Source organism: Triturus cristatus, chromosome 1_1 (genome assembly GCF_964204655.1).
Source record: "Triturus cristatus chromosome 1_1, aTriCri1.1, whole genome shotgun sequence".
Classification (NCBI taxonomy): domain Eukaryota; kingdom Metazoa; phylum Chordata; class Amphibia; order Caudata; family Salamandridae; genus Triturus; species Triturus cristatus.
The window spans coordinates 81,662,881-81,686,531 of record NC_140579.1 but is presented as its reverse complement, the minus strand read 5'-3'; the positions used below and the strand labels follow the sequence as shown (position 1 = coordinate 81,686,531).

The 23,651-nt window shown below is 50.6% G+C and overlaps 1 protein-coding gene across 3 annotated transcripts in view; it reads left to right on the top strand.

Moving 5' to 3' along the window:
* LOC146869511 (phosphoenolpyruvate carboxykinase [GTP], mitochondrial-like) overlaps positions 1-23,651 on the top strand; it is a 212,844-nt gene that overhangs the window by 76,470 nt on the left and 112,723 nt on the right. For all 3 annotated transcript variants that reach the window (XM_085603450.1, XM_085603442.1, XM_085603459.1), the window contains 5 exons: positions 17,578-17,762; positions 21,119-21,322; positions 21,982-22,169; positions 22,395-22,557; positions 22,719-22,937. In XM_085603450.1, the coding sequence (XP_085459576.1) occupies positions 17,578-17,762; positions 21,119-21,322; positions 21,982-22,169; positions 22,395-22,557; positions 22,719-22,937 (959 nt within the window). The remainder of the gene's footprint in view (positions 1-17,577; positions 17,763-21,118; positions 21,323-21,981; positions 22,170-22,394; positions 22,558-22,718; positions 22,938-23,651) is intronic.

Sequence of the window (23,651 nt, the reverse complement as noted above, 5' to 3'; positions counted from 1 at the left end):
TCCATATCGCTGAATTCCAGTTTGGTTTTACTGGAGTTGTTGCAGCGCTCCTTGCATCCTTACTTCCAGCACCCAGCCATCACCCCCCGATGAGCGCTGCCTGTACCCTACTCTTAGGAAGAGAAACCCGGCCCGTAAGGAGTACAGCTAGCGGAAGAACAGACCGTTAGGTTTCCTACAAGAATCGCTACACCCAAAACGGAGATGAAACCAGCCAATTCCTTCAAAGCATAATTCACGATGGTAAGGAAGCCATCAGTGAACCAGCCTCACTAAAGGTGGTAACTTTGAGAGGGGAAGGAATATATGGCCTTACCTCAAGACCTGTGGATACATTAGAACCAATATATCTGTGGATTTCTTAATGGAGACAACAGCCCATAAGAGAGCCACCACCAGACAAACACAGCAGAAGGCTGTATGTAGTTAGGAGAACACAGACAGGGCAGCACAACTAAACAGAGAACAGTGAGCTCCACTAATCAGCTCAGCAGATGCTTTCATCAACAATGGAGAGTGAGACCTCATGCTGTATCCACCAGAAAACTATAAAAATAGGTTAAAATGTGCCACTCAAGAGGGAAAGACCCGATCAAATACATTCGCGAAATCATCCGCAGACATTGCCAATAGATAATTGTGTATTGGAACAGTAGTGACAAAACACACAGTACTCATGATTCCAACCTTCAAACCAAAGGTATAGGCCTAATTGGTCAATAGACCACATACAGGAGACTACCTGTTTGGTGGAGCAGTAGATGACTTGCTGGAGCAAACGAAGGTCACTGACTAAGCAAGAACGATGGGAGCCGCTCGATACAAGGCGTCCTTCAGAAGGGCTGCACAGTGCAATAGACAGGGACGTCTCTGTTTTTCAACCTTAACAGTTCCAGATATGCCAAGGGTCAGGAGAACAACTGGAAAACGCATGCACTCTCATGAAGAGCTCTAGGCCAAAGAAAAAACTGTTCCCTAAAAGTGAAGAGTGGAAAGACGCAAGTAAATTGGCAATGCTCCAGGGGTTGGACAGACACAAAATGGACTAGGCAAGCCAGCGAATACAAAGTAGACAAATAAGAGTGACAGTAAAGCCAAACAATTTTAAACAGTGGGTCGGTTTCAAGCCTCTCTGTTCTTGGGAAGCATACAATCTGTCTTTAGCAGCAAACAGCTGTATGTTCTGGTAGGCCGACCTGGAAATTGCTGTCGTCTAAAGGTGATGTTCATATGTTGGTGAAAAACAAATCAATTAAAATTACCTATCACAGAAATGAATGAAAAAAGAATGAAATAAAAGTAGAAATATAAACAATATGTCACCATCCCTTGCGCTGAAGTGGAATGCTTTTTGGGTGGATGATCATACGTAAAAATGACATTGACTGCAGTGAAGAAAGCCAATAACAGGAGTAAGCTGATAGCCACCCTACGCTCCATGTTGTGGTGGATAGAACCAAAATGCAAATACTAATTGAACAGACCAGTGGATGAAGAGGATTGACCAAAGCCCCTGTGTAAAAATTGACTTTTGGTTCTGGCTCAAACGTACAAAAACGCACAAATCTGCTAGCTGTGGTATACAATGCCCACAAAGAACGCTATATCTCAGGTTGTCCGCTATACACAAAACATCCATTTTGTAATGTGCACTAGTAAAAAGGTAATCCGGCTAGAAAAAACATGGCATCTACTCCTGTGCACCAATTCCCCTTCTGTTCTGGGCACAGTGAAAAGGCCTCCTGCCCGGGTCACTGTGATGAGGCCCCTTTCTCTCCCCTGTGTGAATATATCCTACTGCTGAGCACTGTGAGAAAGAATTCCAGGCACTTTAAAAGGCATCCCTCATCTTCCTTAGCATTGTATGAGCCACTCCAGGGCTCCATGGCCCTTTTGAGATGATCTTATTCTCTTTTAGGCACTATGAAGATCACTCATCTCTCCATGGGCCCTATGAGAAGGTCCGCGTCCTTCAGGATACTGTGGGAATGCGTACTCTTCATACCTGGGCACTGTGAAAAGTTCCCTTTCTCCCAGATACCATGAAAAGGCTCCTTTTTATTCTCACGGGCACCGCGAGAAGGCCCACTTAATATCCTGGAAATTCACCAGTTACCGTTTACTGAGCTAACTCTAAATTGCGCCCTGCTTATGACCTCACATATTACGTCGCTGATGATTTGTCAAATTACATCACTGGTGACAGCAGGGATAAGACCATAGTCACAAAGTTAATATACATTAGGGACCTGTTAAGCAACTGAGAAGATCAGGAGGCTGAGTAGACACACGGATATTGGATGCTCTATTTATGCAGATATCTCTTATTACCGACATTTAGCCCTTTAAAAATACATCGTGGATTAAATTACTATGGCGCAGACCTCTTCTCACATTTTTAACTCTCAGGTTCCATGCCTGCATTAACAGTTCAATGCTGATTTACTTCAGACTGCTCTTAATGAAAGGCTGTAAATCCAGCAGCTCATAGTTCAACAGAATGGTGTTCAGGCGTACCTCTTTTGCCTTGAATGCAAATTGCTAGCACTCTAGTTGTTCATTAGACCCCTGTAGTGATGCTGCAGTTGATTACTTGGGAGTTCACCAGTGGCGGTTTCTAAACCAGGGCGTCGGGGCTCCGCCCCTTTACTTTAATCCCCCAGGGTCGGCCATTGTCAAAGTTAAAATACACACTTTATTTATTTATGCATTTTTATAAAGCGCGGACTTTACCCGAAGGTGTCAGAGCGCTGTACAATAGAGCCAGTTACGTAACATGAGAGAAATGTTACAAAATAGAATGTACAAAAATAGCAGGACACAGAATCAAACACAGCAGGCAAGAGGAACACAATATCAAACACCGCAAGCAAGGAATGTTCAAAAAAGAAATAAAAATAACAAATTTACAATGACTAACTTTACATCCGTTTTTTGGGGGGGGGGTTTTAACGAAAAAATTGTACAAACGCAAATTTCTTGAGTCCGATTCGGATGAGACTTTTGTTGCTGCGATTAGATTCTGGCACTGTGTTGTCACTGTCAAGTTACACCGATGCATTCCCTTAATCTGCTGTCTGTGGGTGGGCCCAGAGTCTATAGTTTTTGCCGGGCTGAGGAGCTCACAGCCCTGAGGCTTGTGAGGTCATCAGCTCGGCAAAGAAAGTGCCTAAAGGACCAGTCTGCACCCCCTGATAACTTGGGGGTAAAAATAGCCCCGACGTTTTAGACTAAAGCCCTGTAACACTGGGGCTACACGTCCGTCAAGGAGTGGAGAGGATGGTCACCCCACCCTTTTCCAACTCGTCATTGGGGGTGGGTCTCACCCTGTGATGAGTTGGGAAAGGGTGGGGTAGAGGCTGCAGGGAGGCGGGTTGCTCAAAAATCGAGTCTGCGCAGTTTGTCATCACTCACCGCGCAGACTCGAGTTGTATGCTTCCCGTGCGGCTGTGAACAGCAGGATTATGCAGACCAGGCCCGGCTCCAGGAATTTTTATTTGGGTGGGACAAGGGTGTATTCGGGTTTGCCACTGCGGGCCTGATTTGTCTCTTATATGTCTAGCCAGGCCTGCTTACAAGCCCTCCTTTATCTCTTCTTAGTCTTACAAGGCCTAGTAAAACGTACTCTTTTCCAAATCTTTCTCAATGTTATCACTCTCAAAAACAGTTTTTTTTCCCATTTAATGTCCCTTTGATGGGAAGAGGAGGTTTCTGAGGTGGAAGTATCAGGCAAGTGACACTTCTCGGGCCCCCTCTGTGCGATCCTTCAGGGAGAAACCCTCTTCATTACTACCTCCACCTGACCCCAGACTCTGCAGCGCACTCCCTTGCAGGCTCCCTCTGTGCGAGCCTTCAGGGAGAATCCCTCTTTATTACTACCTCCACCTGACCCCTGACTCTGCAGCACACTCCCTTACAGGCTCCCTCTGTGCGAGCCTTCAGTGAGAATCCCTCTTCATTACTACCTCCACCTGACCCCAGACTCTGCAACGCACTCCCTTACAGGCTCCCTCTGTGCGAGCCTTCATGGAGGATCCCTCTTCATTGCTACCTCCACCTGACCCCAGACTCCGCAACACACTCCCTTTCAGGCTTGATTATCCACTACTCCTCTCCAGTGCACCTTATCTCACAGCTGACCTTGGGCCCCAGCCCCATATCAGCCACCATCCGGTTCCAATTTCATTCTTCCTGGGAAAAAACACTAGTAAAATCACCTTCAAACTTAAAACTTTGAATATAGCAGTAAATGTAATTAACATGTACTTTAAAGTATGTTCCACAATAGCCCTAATGACCCGACTGTTAATTAATTAACCAAAAACAGAAAGGCCATGTCAGGGCCGGCTTTAGTGCTGATGCGAAACAAATTTTTGGAGCCGCACAAATAACCTCTTTCTCGGTAGATACCTTTACTACCACCTTCCAACAGTGCCCCTCATCCCTCCATGGCCCCCCCTATTGACCTCCTCCTCGGATTCCCTCACTGCGACCCTCCAACAGTGCCCCTCATCTCTCTGTAGCCCCTCCCCCTCATGACCTCCTCCTCAGACTCCCTCACTACCACCCTCTACCGGTGCCTCTCATCTCTCCATAGCCCCTCCCCCACCCTCCCCATGACCTCCTCCTCGGAGTCCCTCACTGCCATCCTCCACTAGTGCCCCTCATCTCTCCATAGCTCCTCCCCCACCCCATGAACTCCTCCTCGGATTCCCTCACTACCACCCTCCACCAGTGCCCCTCATCTCTCCGTTGCCCCTTTCTCATATGCATTTCATTTGTTGTATAGCGCTACTCATATCAGTGTAGGGTGTCACAGTACTTTACATCACGCACACGTTCTACAGAGAAAATAAGTAATTCTACTGGGACTGTCACATAAGGCAATGAGGATTACAAGTGTAGGAATCGCGTCATCCATGCTGGTGGGCAATACATTTTACGAAGATTTGGTCTGGAGAAGAACAAACTCAGGATTTAAAGAGTCCTCCAGTGGTTGGGGGTTGACCTTACTGATAAAAATGTATAACTGCCCAAACTCTTTTTAGAAGCATTAGAATAATGAAAGACGGTGGACGTTCTAACTATATCACAACACAAAAAAGCCAAAGTTTGTATGCAGCTCTATGTTAGGATTGCAACTTCTGAACTGCGAGTAACACAGGGATCTCTGTGACAAAGGCACTAACCCACTGAGCTATCCACATAAAATTCAGTTTATCTGCATTTAAAAACTACAAACAGACAAATGATTGCTCTCCAGCAGGATCATAAATCACCATTTATCTAAACATTTTTTATTGTTGTACATGGGTGGCAGATTCACTGTGAAGGCCAAGGCTCATGTTTGGTGGGCCAGGCTCATGTTTGGGTGCCCACCCTCTAGAATCGGGCCTAATGCAGACACCATGTTTTGAGCTCCAGCTTCAGTGTCTCTATGTTACTGGGCCTGCACTGGTGGCCTGGAGCTGAGGAGCAGAAAAGGTGGTGCGCACTGCAGGTTCGTGTCAGCCTCGCCTAGAAGCTTGAGCTTCCCCGACAATTGAAGGCCCCGATGGTTCCCTAGTGCACCCCCAACTTTGCTCGTGGGCCATGGCACAAAGAGGGGTAAGCTTAAAAAAAAAAAAAAAAAAAAGCTTAGCGAGTATTTTCTTCATTTTCTTCAAGTTGTTCTTTTTGGGTTAATGTCAACTTGAATTAATCCAGTTTTCCGTTTTGTGCTACGAACAATAAAAATACCCAATCTCTCATCCAGGTCTATCTAAACAGGGCCTCAAATCTTTGGAAAAAAGGTGTTACGGTTACAATAATTAATCGTACTCTTTTTGTTGACACTGGGTGGATGAAAGGTTGAGTCAGCCATGCTGCATTTGAAGAATCTCACAGGCCTGCCGTAAGAGCATTAACCTACTGAGCTAGCACACCACCTCTCTAGGTCACGGAAAAACACTGCGCCCTTTCAGAGGCAATGGCCTTTCAAGAAACAACCCTGTTTGCACATTGAGCAGAGCACGCCAGCACCTGTCAGAAAACACCCCAAATTAATTCACCACCCTGCACCTCTGAAAACGAGTGAAGAGGAAAAGTCATGAAGGATTATGTAAAGCAAAGTTGGAATAGGGGCAAAGGATCTTAACTCACTCTATGTGGAGCGCTTTATACTACACAACTGGGAACGTATTGGTCCAAGCACTGGTGCGCTAGATTCACTGTAATTCAGTACAGCAATAGCACAAATCATGTTGCTCTGAATGCCGGGCCCCGGGGGAAGCAGAGTCGCAGACTAGTCTTCCCCCGGGGTCATTCGCGCGAGGGTAGGACCAGGTAGGGTCAAGGGGTGGAGTTAGGGGGTGGGTATATGAGCGCAGGGGAGGAAGGCGACTTCCTCTTCCTGCGCTCTGCACCATCGGGAGGGTTTAGAAAAGGGGAGTGTGTGTAGAGTAGTGTAGGGCTAGGCCTGGGAAGAGTTTTTCGTGGTGTCAGCGGTTTCTGGGTGCGGTGGACATCGCGGTTATGGAGCGTGACGGAGGCAACGGTGCGGCGACCTCTGAGGAGGTGAGGCGGGCGTTGTTGGTTCTGGGGCGGGCCGGGAGGGAGGATCTTCTGCGGCCCGGGGTGCTGGGAGAGGCGTGGGTGGGCTATGAGAGGGTTCCGCGGGCGGCCTCGGCGGGGGTGGCGGCGGCGGTACTGGCGTGTCAGGAGGAGCCGCCGCTGCCGCCACCTCTGTGTCTCTCGGGTCTGCGGGGGAGGGGGCGGGGTGCGGGCCGAGCTAGCCAGGCGCACGGAGGACGGCGCAGGAGCCTGCCTCCGCGTCTTCGTTTCCCTCAATTGTCGTTCCGGGCCCACGAGGCGGACGGGGGCGTGGCGTCGACGTTTGCCGCGGAGGTGCGGCCCCTGGTGATTGCGGCTGCGGCCGGGCGGGCCGGCGATGTGGAGGGTGGGGCGGGTGGGGGAGTGGGGGGGCCGGGGGACGAGCTCGTGGCGGCTGGGGGGGGCGAGGTGGCGGAGGTTGTGGTGGGGGTGGGGGCTGGGGGGCTGGGGCCCGCGGGCGAGGCGGTGGACGTTCTGGCTGGTGTAGAGGGAGTGGGGGGGGCTTTGGAAGCTGAGGGGCCCCTGGATTTGTTTCGGGGGGGTCTCGGGCCTCGACCCCTGGTGTGTCGGCTGGCGGCGCGGGGCGGCCGGGAGGGGGGGTCCCCGAGGTTCCGCCCGGAGGGGTCGTGCCACCGGTGGGGCTTGGTCAGCCTGCTTCGGGGATTTTGGAGGGGGGTCTTTGGGTACCCGCCCCCCCCCACGGCTTCCGGGTTGGTGCGCGTGGACTTGGGAGGACAGGCTGCGGGAACAGCGCCTTTGGGCGCAAGCTGAGGAGGCACGGCGGGCAGAGCAGGAGAGGTGGGTGGGGGCGGTGTGGGAGGCCGAGGCGGAGGGGCCCCCGTCGCCCACGTCGGAGGAGGAGCGGTGGGCGGAGCAGGAGGAGCGGGGGAGGGCGGAGAGGGCGAGGGGGCGGGTGGGGGGGGCTGTCAGGGGTCCGCGGACGCAGGCAGGGACGGCCAGGACGGCTTTGAGGCCCGATGGTGCCGGGGCCCGCCCAGGTTTGAGCGACCTGGGGGGCGGGGGGGATCCAAGCCGGCGGCTGTCGGCAGAGTTAAGGGGAGTACGGTGGGGCGCAAGACGGCCCCTTACCGCCGTCAAGAAGCAGTAGGGCGGTCCGCGGCGGCCATCCCTCCAGCGCGGGAACGGGCAGTGGCAGCGGGGGGGAAGGGGTCACGCATGTCTGGTGAACTGAATGGCAAGGGTGTGAAGAGAGCGGCGAGAGAGGTGTTGTGGGTGCCTGGCGGTGTGGAGGCAGATGTGGAGTTGGATTATGAGGCAGAAAGTGATGAGCTGGAGGACGGGAAGTGCGGGATGACTGTGACGAGACGGGCGCTGGCAAGGACAACAGAGAGGTTGGTGTGTTACAGGTCCCCCGGAGATCGGCGGACAAGGAGACGGTAGAGACGCGGCGGGCGACCCCCTCCGGAGGACGGCTCAGCGAGCGACAGCCGACTTTGACAGGTGAGCGGGTTTGGTGGTCGGTGTGGGACGGGGGTCCCAATGGGGGAAGAAAGAAGGCTTGTAGGTCGGTTGGGGTGGGAGACGGCTCTGTGCGGGAGGTGGTGGAGGCTCCCAAGGGTGGGCTCCCGAGTGAGGACAAAGCGGTTGGGGGCAAGGCGGTGGCGTCGGCGGGGGTGCAGACAGAGAAGGATGGGGGTAAGGAGGAGGCGTCGGGGAGTAAGCTCCCCAAAAAACTGCCCTACATGGGCCTGGCTATGCCGTTGGGGTCGCACTTGTCCGACAAAATAAAGGGGAAGATCTGGAAGCATGAGTACGTGGACGTATTTAAATTATTGCATAGGGAGGTGCAGGCCAAAGAGGGCTCCAAGGAGGAAGAGTGGGAGCTGACTAGGCGGCCGCGGGTGCCGGTGAATATGGAGAATTGGACCTCTGCCTTTCTCATTTACGCGAGTATCTATTGCGAGAAACATCCCGATAGGGCAATCGCATTGCTGAAATACATGGATATCATCAGGAAGGCTCAGATGCAGTTTGGGGGTTTCGCGTGGTTGAGTTACGATGAGGAGTTCAGGGCGCGGGTCAGTGCGAACCCCGAGAAGCACTGGGGTGAGGTGGACCAGGAATTGTGGATGCAATGGATGGCGTCTACGCATTCATCCGCATCAACTCACACGGCGAGTGGTTTGCCGGTCTCGTATCGGTCTTTTCAGTCGCGTCCCGCCCATACTGGGGCGGGGGGGACCACAGCACCCACAGGTGGGGCCGGACAGTCTAGCAAGCCCGGCACTTACAATACCGGGGCCTGTTGGAGTTACAATAGGGGGTATTGTTCCAGGTACCCGTGCAAGTTCAAGCACGAGTGCTCTAAGTGCGGGGGGAAGCACCCCCTTACGCAATGCCTTACACTCACCACTCCTTCCGAACAATGGCGGAATGCCAAGGGGAAGGGGCAGCCTGGACAGAAGGGCCCCTACACCGGTTAGGGTGGAGGAGATGGCCCCGTGGCTCTCCCTCTACCCGGACAGGGAGGCCGCCTTAAAGATTCAGTGGGGCTTTACGGATGGTTTTCGGGTCGGGTATCAAGGTCCCAGATCACGGAGATGGGCCGACAACCTCAAGTCAGCGAAGGAATTGCCGGGGGTGGTGGCGGCTAAACTCTTGAAGGAGGTGGAGGAAGGGAGGATTGCGGGCCCCTTTTATGACTGGCCGATGGAGGATTTGATCGTTTCTCCACTGGGGGTGGTGCCCAAAAAGGAGGAGGGTGAGTTTCGGATGATTCATCACCTATCGTGGCCAGAGGGGCAGTCAGTGAACGACTTCATCGCGGAGGAGGATTCCCGGGTGCTGTATGCGTCGGTGGACGATGCGATCCGCCTTGTGCGGGTGTGTGGGCCGGGGGCGGAATTGGCGAAATGTGACGTGAAGTCGGCTTTCCGCTTGCTGCCTATTCACCCGGCGGATTTTGCGCTCCTCGGGATGCAGTTCGGGGGGGCCATCTTCATGGACAAAGTCTTGCCCATGGGGTGTGCGATTTCTTGCGCCTTGTTCGAGATGTTTAGCACCTTCCTGCAGTGGGCCTTCACGCAGCGAACTGGGCACCGGGATGTCACGCACTATCTGGATGATTTCCTCTTTCTGGGGAAGGCAGGTTCGGGGGACTGTGGCAGGGCTCTGTCAGGGTTCCAGGAGTTGGCGGAGGGATTTGGGGTTCCGTTGGCGCCCGAAAAGACGAGTGGGCCGGCTTGCGTTTTGACATTCTTGGGCATTGAGCTGGATTCCATACAATGGACAGCGAGGCTCCCGGCCGCGAAGGTAGAGGAAATTCAGGAGTGCCTCCAGTGGGCGATTGGTGAGAAACGGATTGCGCTGCGGGCGGTCCAGAGGCTGCTGGGGTTCTTGAACTTTGCGTGCCGGGTAGTCAGGGCGGGGCGGACGTTCTGCCGACGGCTCGGCATGGCCATGTCGGGGGCAGTGCTTCCACACCACAGGGTCAGGATCTCCATGGGAGTGAGGGCGGATCTGCGGACGTGGTTGCTGTTCTTGATGGATTTCAATGGGGTCTCATTGGACTTTGTGGAGGAAAACACGGTTTGGCAAATCCAAATTTACTCGGATGCAGCTGGGGCGGATGGCTTTGGCATTTTCTGGGACGGGAGGTGGTGTGCAGAGACCTGGCCGGAACACTGGAGGAAGCAGGGGAGGAGCATTGCCTTTTTGGAATTCTTTCCTTTGTTGGTGGCACTGGAAGTGTGGGGTTCTGAGTTTCAAAACAGGGCGGTGTTGTTCCATGTGGACAACATGACGGTGGTCGAGTTGGTCAACCGGCAGAGGGCAAGGGACCTGAGGGTGTTGCGCTTGTTGAGGAGTTTCATGCTGAAGTGTTTGCGGCTGAATGTGACTTTTCGAGCCAAGCATGTGCCAGGGGCGAATAATGACATTGCGGATGCTTTGTCTCGTTCGCAGTGGCAGCGATTCCGGCGACTGGCACCTGGAGCGGATCTGTGCAAGACGGGGCTGCCGGATGGCATTTGGGCCCTAGGGGAGTGAGGGTGGTTGACCTAGTGGAAAATTCTGTTGCTGTTACCACCAGGCGGACCTACAGACGGGCGTGGGCAGAGTTTGTCGCCTTTATGGGTTGGAGCGGGGTTTCTGAGGCTGGGGGACAGGTGGGGGTGGAGCGTGGAGTGTTACAGTTTGTGCTGCACTGTATGGATAAGGGGTTGTCGGCGGCAACCATTTCAGGAAAGCTGGCAGGGGTGTCCTTTTATTGCTGTCTGTTTTTTGGTTTTGACCCTACGAAAGGTGTGATTGTTAGTAGGGTGTTGCGGGGTTGGGGTAGGGAGCGGGTTGGGGGCTCTGTGCCGCGGGAGGCCATAACGTTTGAGGTGTTGGTTCGGTTGGTTGCGGCGTTGCCGCTCTGTTGCTATGATGAGTTTGAGGTTCGGGTTTTTCGCTTGTGCATGGTCTGGATGTTTTTTGGGGCATTCCGGGTGTCTGAGTTGCTGGGCACGCGGGCTGGGGAGGGGCGGAGGTATGAGGACGTCAGATTGGATGCGGGGCGCCTGGGGATTTGGCTCGGTCGGTCGAAGACAGACCAGTTGGGCCGGGGTAAGTGGGTTTGGCTGAATGAGAATCAGGGAGGGGGTGTGTGCCCGGTGGCTGAGTGGCAGGCTTTTGTGAGGGTGCGGCAGCTTGGGGTAGGGGAAATATTTTGTCACATGTCTGGGGCACGAGTGACGGCTGGCCAGTTGTTGGCGGTGTTGCGCATGGCGTTGGTGCGTGTGGGTTTGGAGCCGGCGGGTTTTGGAACTCACTCCTTCCGGATTGGGGCGGCGACAGCGGCTGCTCGGCTGGGGTGGTCCTGGGATAGGATCCGACAGATTGGGAGGTGGAGGTCAAGGTGTTGTGAGCGTTACGTGCGAAAGTGACGGGGCGGGGTGCTGGGTGTGGGGGGTTGGATGGAGCGGGGTTTGGCATTCTTGGTGCGTCTCTCACCTCTGTTTCTCTCTTAGGTTGCGTGGGAGGCCCTGGGGCCAAGACGGTCACATGGATCGTGGGGCATTCTTTTGTGCACTGGGCGTCGAAATATGCGGAGCAACAGGTGTACGGCCGTAACCTGGGACTCAGAGGACAACTTCACGAAGTGCACTGGTGGGGTAAAGGGGGAATGCGATGGGGGGCACTACTGCCCTGGCTCGCGAAGATGGTCCCACAGAAGGGTTGCCCGGATCTGTTGATTATACACTTGGGGGAAAATGACTTGGTTCGGCTGTCGGGTTTGGCGCTCTTACAGCTGATGCAGAGAGACTTGGAAGTACTTAAGCACAGACTGGCGGGGGCTTGCATTGCATGGACAGAGTTTGTTCCGAGGAGGATCTGGAGGGGAGCTGTTAAGCATGGGGCAATTGAGAAAGCGCGTCGAAAATTGAACAGAGCAATGCGCGTTTTTTGTGGGGAGAAGGACGTCAAGGTGATCAGTCACCCGGGACTACGACTGGAGGAACCACTGCTATTTAGGGATGACGGGGTGCATCTGTCTCGATTGGGGAACGCCTATTATATGATGGAAATGAGGGATGTGGTCAGCAAGCTCTGGAATGAGGCAATCTGGTGTCGCAGGGATGTGTGAGGGGTCCTGGCCTAGGGGGTGGGGCAGGTACCCGCCCTACAGGGGGCTACCTGGTTGGCGGTACTTTGGAGGGGTGGGGGGAGTCATTAGCGGGCACACCCATCCCTCGGGGGGGGGGAAGAGTGAACGAGGTGGGGGTATTGGAGGCGTGAGTGAAATGGCCGAGGAGAGCCGGGAGGATGCAAGGAGGTTTGTGGAATGGTGAGGAACGGAAGGGGCATGGAGTGGTACAAAAGGGGAGTGTGGAGTGGGTGAAAGGAGTGAAGGATGGTAGAGTGTTGGGGGAAAGTTTATTCATATAATGTTTTGGTATTGTTAATGTTGTGCAGCCTGGTCCTAATAAATGGCCTTTTACGCTAAAGACACGGTGTGGTCTGTTTATTGCGCGATGCCGGGCCCCGGGGGAAGCAGAGTCGCAGACTAGTCTTCCCCCGGGGTCATTCGCGCGAGGGTAGGACCAGGTAGGGTCAAGGGGTGGAGTTAGGGGGTGGGTATATGAGCGCAGGGGAGGAAGGCGACTTCCTCTTCCTGCGCTCGGCACCATCGGGAGGGTTTAGAAAAGGCCACCCACCCGCCCTGCAGTTGAGGGTTGGGTTTACAGGGTTGGCTACAGCGTGCCAGTTTAGGACAGGCTGCGGGGTGGCGGTACTTTGGAGGGGTGGGGGGAGTCATTAGCGGGCACACCCATCCCTCGGGGGGGGGGAAGAGTGAACGAGGTGGGGGTATTGGAGGCGTGAGTGAAATGGCCGAGGAGAGCCGGGAGGATGCAAGGAGGTTTGTGGAATGGTGAGGAACGGAAGGGGCATGGAGTGGTACAAAAGGGGAGTGTGGAGTGGGTGAAAGGAGTGAAGGATGGTAGAGTGTTGGGGGAAAGTTTATTCATATAATGTTTTGGTATTGTTAATGTTGTGCAGCCTGGTCCTAATAAATGGCCTTTTACGCTAAAGACACGGTGTGGTCTGTTTATTGCGCGATGTGTTACTCTAGAGTCTTTATTGAGCGAATGACTTGCTAGACGAACTCTCCCAGTATTTGTTTTCAGCTGTAATGAAATGAGCTCATGGACTGCGAGGTGCAAACCCTCTGCCGCCCTCTCCGTAAAAGACGAGGCAGTGGAGGTGGGAGGTCAGGGGGGCCTCTGCCTCGCACCGAGATGACACTGGCTGCAAATCAGCTCCTATTCAAGAGCAGTTGTTGGGCAATGCAGCAGGGCATTGTATGCGGTAAAGGTGTTCACGCGAGCCATATGCTTAATGACACACAATACGACGGCTCTGTTGTCTACCGTGCCCGCTGGACTCATGAGTGTCCGTTTTTGGCTATGAGGAAAACTACCCGCATCATCTCCTGTGCTACAGAAAATTCATGTGGCTTCTGCTCTGAGGGTGCGCGGTCTATCCTCGCCCGGCTGCCACCACAAATAGACTCCGTCCAGACACCGAGATCATGCAGAGCCCAGGGATACCAGCAGACACTGCAGCTCCCAGATGACCCTCATTTTATTTTTGATGCTCGGACTCTGTTAAATTTGATTCTAACTTTAAGTCTAATAATGATCAATTCGTCCCTGCAAGTACGACTCGCCTAATATTAATCCAGTGCAGTGGTCTAAGATTTCATTGCCAATCGCTGTATCAGTATGCCAGAGAAATTAAGTGTATGATGTAGGCTCCTCCACATAGGGGCACACTGTTTATGAAGTCTGCGCCGGTCTGCAGCCCCGCCACAGCATCTCTCAATAAATGAATTTGTTGCAGGACAGAAGTTGCACATGATTTCCATCACACACCACACAGTCTCTATAAATGCGATTTAAGAGAAGCAGCCAAGTGTTTTCGGTGTTCCTGCTGGCAAGGAAACGTAACTATTAATTCTCTACATTTACCGATATTATACCATATTGCATTCAAGTTTTCTTAATCACTTAATGCATTTTAACCTTTATTTTTCTGTGTGGCTTACAGTTTTAAATCGCACAAAATGAACTCCGCAATGCAAATTTAAGAAATATGGTGCCCCATAATTGTTCGGTTAGCCACATACTTTGCTGGCTATGCAGATGAAAGAGTGAGAAATGCAATTAATTGAAAAGATTTGCATGGGGAATGGCGCCCGGCCTCCCAAAAAATGCTGACCCCCCTAAAGTGAACCCCAAAGCTGCCTCCCCCTCATCCCTTCCCCTCCCGTGTGCAGTCCAGCCTCGCCACTCTCAAACTTCACCAGCCGCCACTGGAGTTAACTGACACACTGCTGCTGGTGTTGGAAGTGCATGTTTCACTCTGCATGTCAGAATGTTTTACTAAAATGGACGAGGAAGATATTTAAGACCACACAGAGATTGTGATCTAATTTTAGCTGTCTAGAGCACTGACCATAATTACTATAACAAAAAAACTTTTTTTTAAAATTTACTGCTGTATTCTCTAGTTTTGATTCCATCAAGATGGAGCTCAGGTGTGCCACACTTTTATCCTAAATACAGAATGTTAGCACTCTTGTTGCTCATTTAAACTTTGTGGTAAAGCTGCAGTTGACCACAACAGAGTTTACTGACAGACTTGTGTTGAAATAGCATGCTCCAGTCTGCGCGTCCGAATATTTTACTGAAATAGATACGGAACCTTTGAGAACTCCTAGAAAATCTGTCCTTTCCTCATTTTAGCTTTCTAGCACTGTAGCCATCATTTCTATGACAAAAAGAACACCCCATAATTTTGGTAATTTTTAAAGGAAATTCTTTAGGTTTTCCAGCTTGAATTCCTTGAAGATGGCTTAAAGTGTGCTATGGTTTTGTCATACATAGAAATGTTACTGCTCTAGTTGTTCAATAGAACCCCTTGGAAAGATTCGCAGAACGCAGGGGAGAGAACTGACAGGCTGCTGCTGAAAGTATATGTTTTACTCCGAACATCAAACTTTGTACTCCGATGGCTAAGGAAGATAGTGTGAATATAGAAAAAGTGTTGCCTCCTGGAGCACCTTCCATAATCTCTATGAGAAAATCATAAGAGAAAACACTTTTTTTTTCAAACATGGTTCATCAAATCTCAGCAGAAGGTCAGCGTTTTTCTCATGATAACATCACTGTAGAACACACCACAAATCTTACAATGAGTATGGTACACTCAACAGATTTATATTCGAACTAAAAGCCGTTATCGCCCTTTATATGTGCTCCTTTTTATGACCCTCAAAACCTGGCATTTACTACAATGCATTTCAAAAGGGAACATGCCCACATCATCTATAATGACTGTCCATGTTGTGGCTAGCCAGTCATGGGGAAGGGGCCTCTCTGGAGAGTCCCTCCCCCACATGCCTATTGGTGTCCGGTTGAACTCACCCTGCCTGCCTCTTATATGTTTTTTCATTTGTTTTCAGGATGCAGGGACCATGTTCCAGAGTCCTGTAATGGCTGCCATAGCTTATTGCTCATGTTGTGGCCAGCCAGTCATAGGGAAGGGGCCTCTTTGGAGAGTCCCTCCCCCACATGCCTATTGGTGTCAGGTTGAACTCACCCTGCCTGCCTCTTATATGTTTTTTCATTTGTTTTCAGGATGCAGGGACCATGTTCCAGAGTCCTGTAATGGCTGCCATAGCTTATTGCTCAGGTTGTGGCCAGCCAGTCATAGGGAAGGGGCCTCTTTGGAGAGTCCCTCCCCCACATGCCTATTGGTGTCAGGTTGAACTCACCCTGCCTGCCTCTTATATGTTTTTTCATTTGTTTTCAGGATGCAGGGACCATGTTCCAGAGTCCTGTAATGGCTGCCATAGCTTATTGCTCAGGTTGTGGCCAGCCAGTCATAGGGAAGGGGCCTCTTTGGAGAGTCCCTCCCCCACATGCCTATTGGTGTCAGGTTGAACTCACCCTGCCTGCCTCTTATATGTTTTTTCATTTGTTTTCAGGATGCAGGGACCATGTTCCAGAGTCCTGTAATGGCTGCCATAGCTTATTGCTCAGGTTGTGGCCAGCCAGTCATGGGGAAGGGGCCTCTTTGGAGAGTCCCTCCCCCACATGCCTATTGGTGTCAGGTTGAACTCACCCTGCCTGCCTCTTATATGTTTTTTCATTTGTTTTCAGGATGCAGGGACCATGTTCCAGAGTCCTGTAATGGCTGCCATAGCTTATTGCTCAGGTTGTGGCCAGCCAGTCATAGGGAAGGGGCCTCTTTGGAGAGTCCCTCCCCCACATGCCTATTGGTGTCAGGTTGAACTCACCCTGCCTGCCTCTTATATGTTTTTTCATTTGTTTTCAGGATGCAGGGACCATGTTCCAGAGTCCTGTAATGGCTGCCATAGCTTATTGCTCAGGTTGTGGCCAGCCAGTCATAGGGAAGGGGCCTCTTTGGAGAGTCCCTCCCCCACATGCCTATTGGTGTCAGGTTGAACTCACCCTGCCTGCCTCTTATATGTTTTTTCATTTGTTTTCAGGATGCAGGGACCATGTTCCAGAGTCCTGTAATGGCTGCCATAGCTTATTGCTCAGGTTGTGGCCAGCCAGTCATGGGGAAGGGGCCTCTTTGGAGAGTCCCTCCCCCACATGCCTATTGGTGTCAGGTTGAACTCACCCTGCCTGCCTCTTATATGTTTTTTCATTTGTTTTCAGGATGCAGGGACCATGTTCCAGAGTCCTGTAATGGCTGCCATAGCTTATTGCTCAGGTTGTGGCTAGCCAGTCATAGGGAAGGGGCCTCTTTGGAGAGTCCCTCCCCCACATGCCTATTGGTGTCCGGCTGAACTCACCCTGCCTGCCTCTTATATGTTTTTTCATTTGTTTTCAGGATGCAGGGACCATGTTCCAGAGTCCTGTATTGGCTGCCATAGCTTATTGCTCAGGTTGTGGCCAGCCAGTCATGGGGAAGGGGCCTCTTTGGAGAGTCCCTCCCCCACATGCCTATTGGTGCCAGGTTGAACTCACCCTGCCTGCCTCTTATATGTTTTTTCATTTGTTTTCAGGATGCAGGGACCATGTTCCAGAGTCCTGTATTGGCTGCCATAGCTTATTGCTCAGGTTGTGGCCAGCCAGTCATGGGGAAGGGGACTCTTTGGAGAGTCCCTCCCCCACATGCCTATTGGTGTCCGGTTGAACTCACCCTGCCTGCCTCTTATATGTTTTTTCATTTGTTTTCAGGATGCAGGGACCATGTTCCAGAGTCCTGTAATGGCTGCCATAGCTTATTGCTCAGGTTGTGGCCAGCCAATCAGGATTGAGTAGTCCTCTTTAAGGTGGCCATTCAGAGCCTATCTGGACACCTACCCTTGTAACACATAAGTAAACTGCTCTTCTGGTAGCCGACACACCACGTCCACTGTTCTTCATTTCTATTGGGGTTAAAGTCATTATTTGGGGCGTATCTTTTATATTAATCATGCCGGCATTGTTGCTCTTCTTGTAGCTGGCTGACCAGGACGGATCCTAAGGATGTGGCACGAGTGGAATCAAAGACTGTGATTGTGACCGAAAATCAGCGGGACACTGTGCCCATTCCTGTTGGTGGTGCCAAGGGTCAGCTGGGCAACTGGATGTCTCCTGAGGACTTTGAGCGGGCGGCTGGTGCACGGTTCCCAGGGTGCATGAAGGGTAAGTTGGATGTGAGAGGAACCTACTTTTTTCCCCCTGCTTTCTGACAGCTGTCTATTTTTGGTTGCAAGTTTCCCTTCCCTCATTCTAAAAGTGCTCTTTCAATCCTTCCCCTATTAGAATGCCCTCTCCATCCCTTATTCTAACACTCTTTCTCTTACCCCTTGTTTTAATGACTTTCTTTCTATCTCACGCCATTGGAAAATGGATGTTTGAATCCTTAATAACTTTCCCCTTTTGACTAATCTCTACCAAAGTTGGCAATGACAATAATTTAGAATACATCTAAGTGCGTGACGACTTTCATGCAGATTAGTCACAAAATTCAGAAGTTTCAAAGGGGGGTGGGGGGGGCAAAATCATTTTTCACTCGTGCTGTTGACTTAGCGCAGGGTCAGTTGGATCGCCAGGTGGAAGCACCATCTCAACCTGTGAGTTTCAGACCACATTTGTTTTATGGTATAGCCACTTTTTGAAATATTAGTCAACCTTAACTTCCTTCTAACACCAATTTGTTTAGAGGATAATATATATATATTGAGTGGAAAACAGCGAAAGGTTAAATTCAAGTTATAGTTAGCCTTGGTAATACGACCTTAAAATGTGTTTTAAAAAACACCTCTGAAATTCATTGAAAAAATCACATTTAAAGTGCAGTTATGATTCTAAAACCCAAACACAAATTACTGAAAATGGCCAGTTATGGTTAGGTGAACTAACTTACAAAATTATGCACTGGTAACCATAGCTTTACTTTTTTAACCTTTGGTTTTTCAGTGAATTTCAGTTTTTTGAAATCGTCTGAAACTGCTCCTTGCCCCCAATCTTCTATTGACAGCCAGTCCCTGCTGCAGACGCCCTGCCCAGTGAGGGCTGGCACATAGGGCTAAGGCCTGGCATGTGGCCAAACCCACTATGGGAAGCCAATTCCTGCTTCACAGGGGGCCTTCGACAGTACCTCTGGGGGGGTGGGGGTAGCACTGGCCACAGACATGGCTTGGGATCAGGGTCTGGCCGTTTGCTAGTTCCTTCGCCAACCCACTGCAGGCTGCCAACCGCGGCCTCCAGCCTGTGCATCATTGTTGACCGCAGGGCCGAGTGCCAAACCTCGCGTGTGGCACCTCCAGCTGCATCATCCATTCTTCTTTTTTTCATTTGAGGATTTTGCAAACCTTTGGACTCTGGGAGGCTCTAGAATTCACAAATCCAGCACATGATTTCTGAGTCTCACCATGTTTAAAAAAAAAATATATATATATATCCATTTTTTTGATGGGGTTCCTTTGGGGGCCCTCACGTGCTTTAGGGTAGCTTCACCCTGTTCCCGTATGTATCTTTTTTCTTTGTTTGGTGCTCCGTGTTGGGTAATAGCAGCGACAACACAATAACAATAATAATAATAATTCTTTTTATTCTTCTTCTTTTACTCTCTCTCTCTCTCTCTCTCTCTCTCTCTCTCCTTCTCTCTCTCTCTCCTTCTCTCTCTCTCTCTCTCCTTCTCTCTCTCTCTCTCCTTCTCTCTCTTCTCTCTCTCCCTCTCTCTCTCTCTCTCTCTCTCTCTCTCTTTTCTCTCTCTCTCTTCTCTCTCTCTCTCTCTCTCTCTCTCCTTCTCTCTCTTCTCTCTCTCTCTCTCCTTCTCTCTCTCTCTCCTTCTCTCTCTCTCTCTCTCTCTCTCTCCTTCTCTCTCTCTCTCCTTCTCTCTCTCTCTCTCCTTCTCTCTCTCTCTTTCCTTTTCTCTCTTCTCTCTCTCTCCTTTCTCTCTCTCTCTCTCTCTCTCTCTCTCTCTCTCTCTCTTCTCTTCCCCCCCCCCCCCGCCCATGGATTTCTGAATGCGTGGAGGGTTCGTAAATTAATGATTGATATCGCTAAAATTTTACCTCTTCAAGTCTAGACTGGAACACTTTTTAAATTCTAATTTCTCAAACTACTGACCGGGTTTACACCACACTAAACAAATGCACTTACTCCCTTGAGTAAAGTTCCATTTGCATGGCAAGTTTGGTGTAATTCTGTTTATCCGTGTGACCTGTACCTAGGGGAGTTGAAATTCGAAATATCAGTTTTAGTTTTGGCCCTCAATAAACAGATCTGCACCCAGCTTGTCATAAAGAACCAAAGTGGAACACATTTAAGCCCAGATTTGTTGACTGATGTCAGATTCATTAAGAAAGCAAAACATGCCTTTAACCGGAAACCCTTACCTAATCCTAACTACAGGCACTAACCTCTATAACATATGGACACACCACTGAAGTACCCGAACTACATGTACTCCAGGCACCCCAAGTCACCAAGGAGTATCACGGTGACAGTGGGATTCCAGAGTCCCTTGCTGTAGTATCTCAGTAACGCGTATGATCTGCCATTTCACTCCTTCAATTCAGACCGTTTAAATAAAGAAAGGTATGCAAGCTTTATGGGCACCGCCGTTGTATAGTTCTGACCACTCACTAATGGAGAACAACATACGAGGTCCACCCATTTTCTAACATAAAAAGCTGAAGCAGAAGGACAGCCACAGGGGTTTGTTGTTGTGTAGCTCCTTCTTCATGTTTACCTGACACATGTTCTCTGACCGACATACATCTCCCTTGTTTCAATGCTTCTCTAACCCACTCCCTTTGTGTATTTATTTATAAAAAAGGCGCATTTTCTGATCTTATCCATACCCAGCCATTTTACAGGCTTGGAGTGCCCCATGGATTATGCACACACACAATAGGAACCCGGAGTAGTTCCAGGTTTTAGGTGGAGTGCAGCTCCTTCATATGGAACACTCTCAAACTACTCGCCTCAAATGCCTTTTTTCCCAGCAGAGTTTGTAAGCATAAGAGTAGCATAGTGCCATCTACGCCGAGCTTGAACATTGACGGTCTTTTGCCATTTTTGCAGGAAAGTCTTTAAGCATAGAATTAGTTGGTGCCATCCACGTTGAGCTGAAAAATGGCAAAAGCCTTTTACCACTCCACATACTGCCCATCATCTCACTTTGTTATTGAGGGAGGACAGGAAAAGCCATGTGCCAGTGGTGCTCGTGGATTAAAAGTGATGCCTCTAGTAACCTATCATTAAATGCTGCATACTACATATGATATCATTTGCTTTTTCCAAGCGAATTATGAAATTAGAACAAATTCGTTGTAATAAGAACATCTGTGACCGTCGATCACAGGGAGATTATTTTGTCTCGAGTTTACCTCTGACTCCCTTATGTTTTCTTTCCATTTTTAATAACACCCTACTTTTTAATCTTTCTTTTTCTCACACCAGTGAAACGCTGTCTCCAATCTACCTGATTATAACCTTATCCCCATGTATGGTAATGCTCCTTGCATTGTATCATGTCTGCCCCATAGGTCGCACCATGTATGTGATTCCGTACAGCATGGGTCCTATTGGATCTCCCCTCTCTAAGATCGGAGTCCAGGTCACAGACTCGCCATACGTCGTTGCCAGTATGAAAATAATGACACGGATGGGGTCCCGTGTGCTGGCCACTCTTGGGGATGAGGAGTTTGTGAAGTGCCTACACTCCGTGGGACGACCCCTGCCATTGCGAGGTAACTAAGTAGCTTCATAGCCATCTGAGATGGAGCTCCAGTCCGGAGAGCCAGAGGTCCACTAAGAAGTGGTAGCGTATCTCCCATCTCCGGAGAGCCAGAGGTTCACTAAGAAGTAGTAGCGTATCTCCCATCCGTCCAACGTAGCGTGTTCCTTGATATGTTGAGTTGGGTTTTTTCCTGATTATGGACAGAAGAAGCAGTGTGGCTTGTTGTGTAGTTTTGGGGAGAGCAGTGGATTATCAAGAAACTGGCTGTGTGAAGTGTTACACGACTGTGGGGGCTGTGGAGTATTGTGTCACTTGGATTGTATTTGAGTGTCTTGTTTAGTATTACAGGGTGTGGAGTGGCCGATGGGAGTGTTGTATTGAATGGTTGGTTGGGAATGGCTGGAGGGTGGAATAAGTTGTATCCCATAGCTGGGTGGAGACATTTGCTTGCGACTGGTATTGGAGTGTCTCCAGAGTGGGGGTTCAAGGGGACAAGTTTGAAGAGTTCCACCACTGACCAGCATCGCTGGGGAGGAGTTTCTTTAGTGTGAACAAGCGCTAGTATGGGGGTATGAGGGCATGACATGTGGGCATAAGCTTCGTTCTTTCAGCCTGGTCAGACTGTACTTTTGACATTCATGCATATGGGTCCCCTTGCCTCCCACAAAGCACCGCTTACCAATGGCTGGCCTTGTAATCCCGAGAGCACCCTGATTGCCCACGTGCCAGATCGGAGGGAGATCTTCTCCTTTGGCAGCGGTTACGGCGGCAACTCTCTGCTCGGCAAGAAATGCTTCGCACTGCGCATTGCGTCCCGCATTGCCAAAGATGAGGGCTGGCTGGCTGAGCACATGTTGGTAAGTACAGCAAAAATGTGAGAGGGGGAAAAGGGCCAGAGAAGGGAGGCATGGGAGATGGTCATAGGATGCTCAAGGCTAAGCGATGATGGGTTAATCACGCGCTAGTGAGCAGAGTAAAACTGCAGAGTAAGACCGAAGTGAAGAATGACTGGCAGAGCTGGGCATAGAAAGATGGATTGGCTTCATATTTTCATAAATGTCTTTCTCACCAACTTCTTCCAGATTTTAGGAATCACGAATCCGCAGGGACGGAAGAAGTACATTGCAGCAGCTTTCCCCAGTGCCTGCGGGAAAACCAACCTGGCCATGATGAGCCCCTCCCTGCCTGGCTGGAAAGTGGAGTGTGTTGGGGATGACATTGCGTGGATGAAGTTTGACGCTGAAGGTGACCATCCTTCCTACAAGCGGCTCTCTTCTGCTAGCTTCATGTGTGAAACCTCCTCTCACTTCTCTCTCTCGACTCACTCGTTCGACACATCTGCATTTCCTTCCCTGAGGCTCCCCCTTTCATCTCCCCCTAACCCTTTGTTTCTGTCTCCTCTGCAGGGCGCCTCCGAGCCATCAACCCTGAAAATGGCTTCTTTGGCGTAGCGCCAGGTACCTCCATGAAGACTAATCCCAATGCCATGAGGACCATGCAGAAGAACACGATCTTCACCAATGTGGCAGAGACCAGTGAAGGCGGCGTCTACTGGGAGGGCATCGACGAGCCTCTGCCTTCCGGGGCTACGGTCGTGTCCTGGCTTGGCAAGCCATGGAAGCAGGGTGAGTGCCTTTGAGGGGAGCAATGGAGGATTCCCTTTAGTAACCATATCATGTCTATGCCCCCTGACTTGTGGCCCTTTTAGTCTTTGTTACAATCCATACAGGCATACCCAAATCCTGACCTGCTTAGCAGCGCTATGAGCACAGACCCGGTGGTCCGTCAAGCATGTCCCCCTCACCCTTTGTATCCGAGGCAAAAGGGAACTGTGAGATCCATCAAGGAAATAGAAATGGTCTGTCCGGTGTGCTCTTATGGCGCACACACAGAAAGCCTGTCCGTTTTATGCGGAATGACAGATGCAGCGAAGACCCATTGACCATTCCGCATTGCACAGTGTTACAATGAGACAACATGACACCATGTTTAGTACTTGATGTAGACATTCCCTGTGAGCTGCTTGTCTCAAGTTACAATTCTGACCAGGCTAACTTACTTTTCCAGCCTTCCATTATTCATGAAATAAGATGAGTACTGGAAGGAATGCAACCTTTCCGCTGTGTTCACTCCTGTCCCGTGGACATCCACAGTGGGTGCTGTAACCTGCTAACTCGGCACAGCCACATTTGGTATGTTCCAAGGACAGACTTTTGTTATTTCCAAAGTGCTATCACTGTCACTCTTGCAAGAGAGCTATCTCTGCACAGCTTGCACAGGGACAGATATGGCTAGTACGAGTCAAAGATAGATTTGCCCCACCTGCTTCTAAGACATAT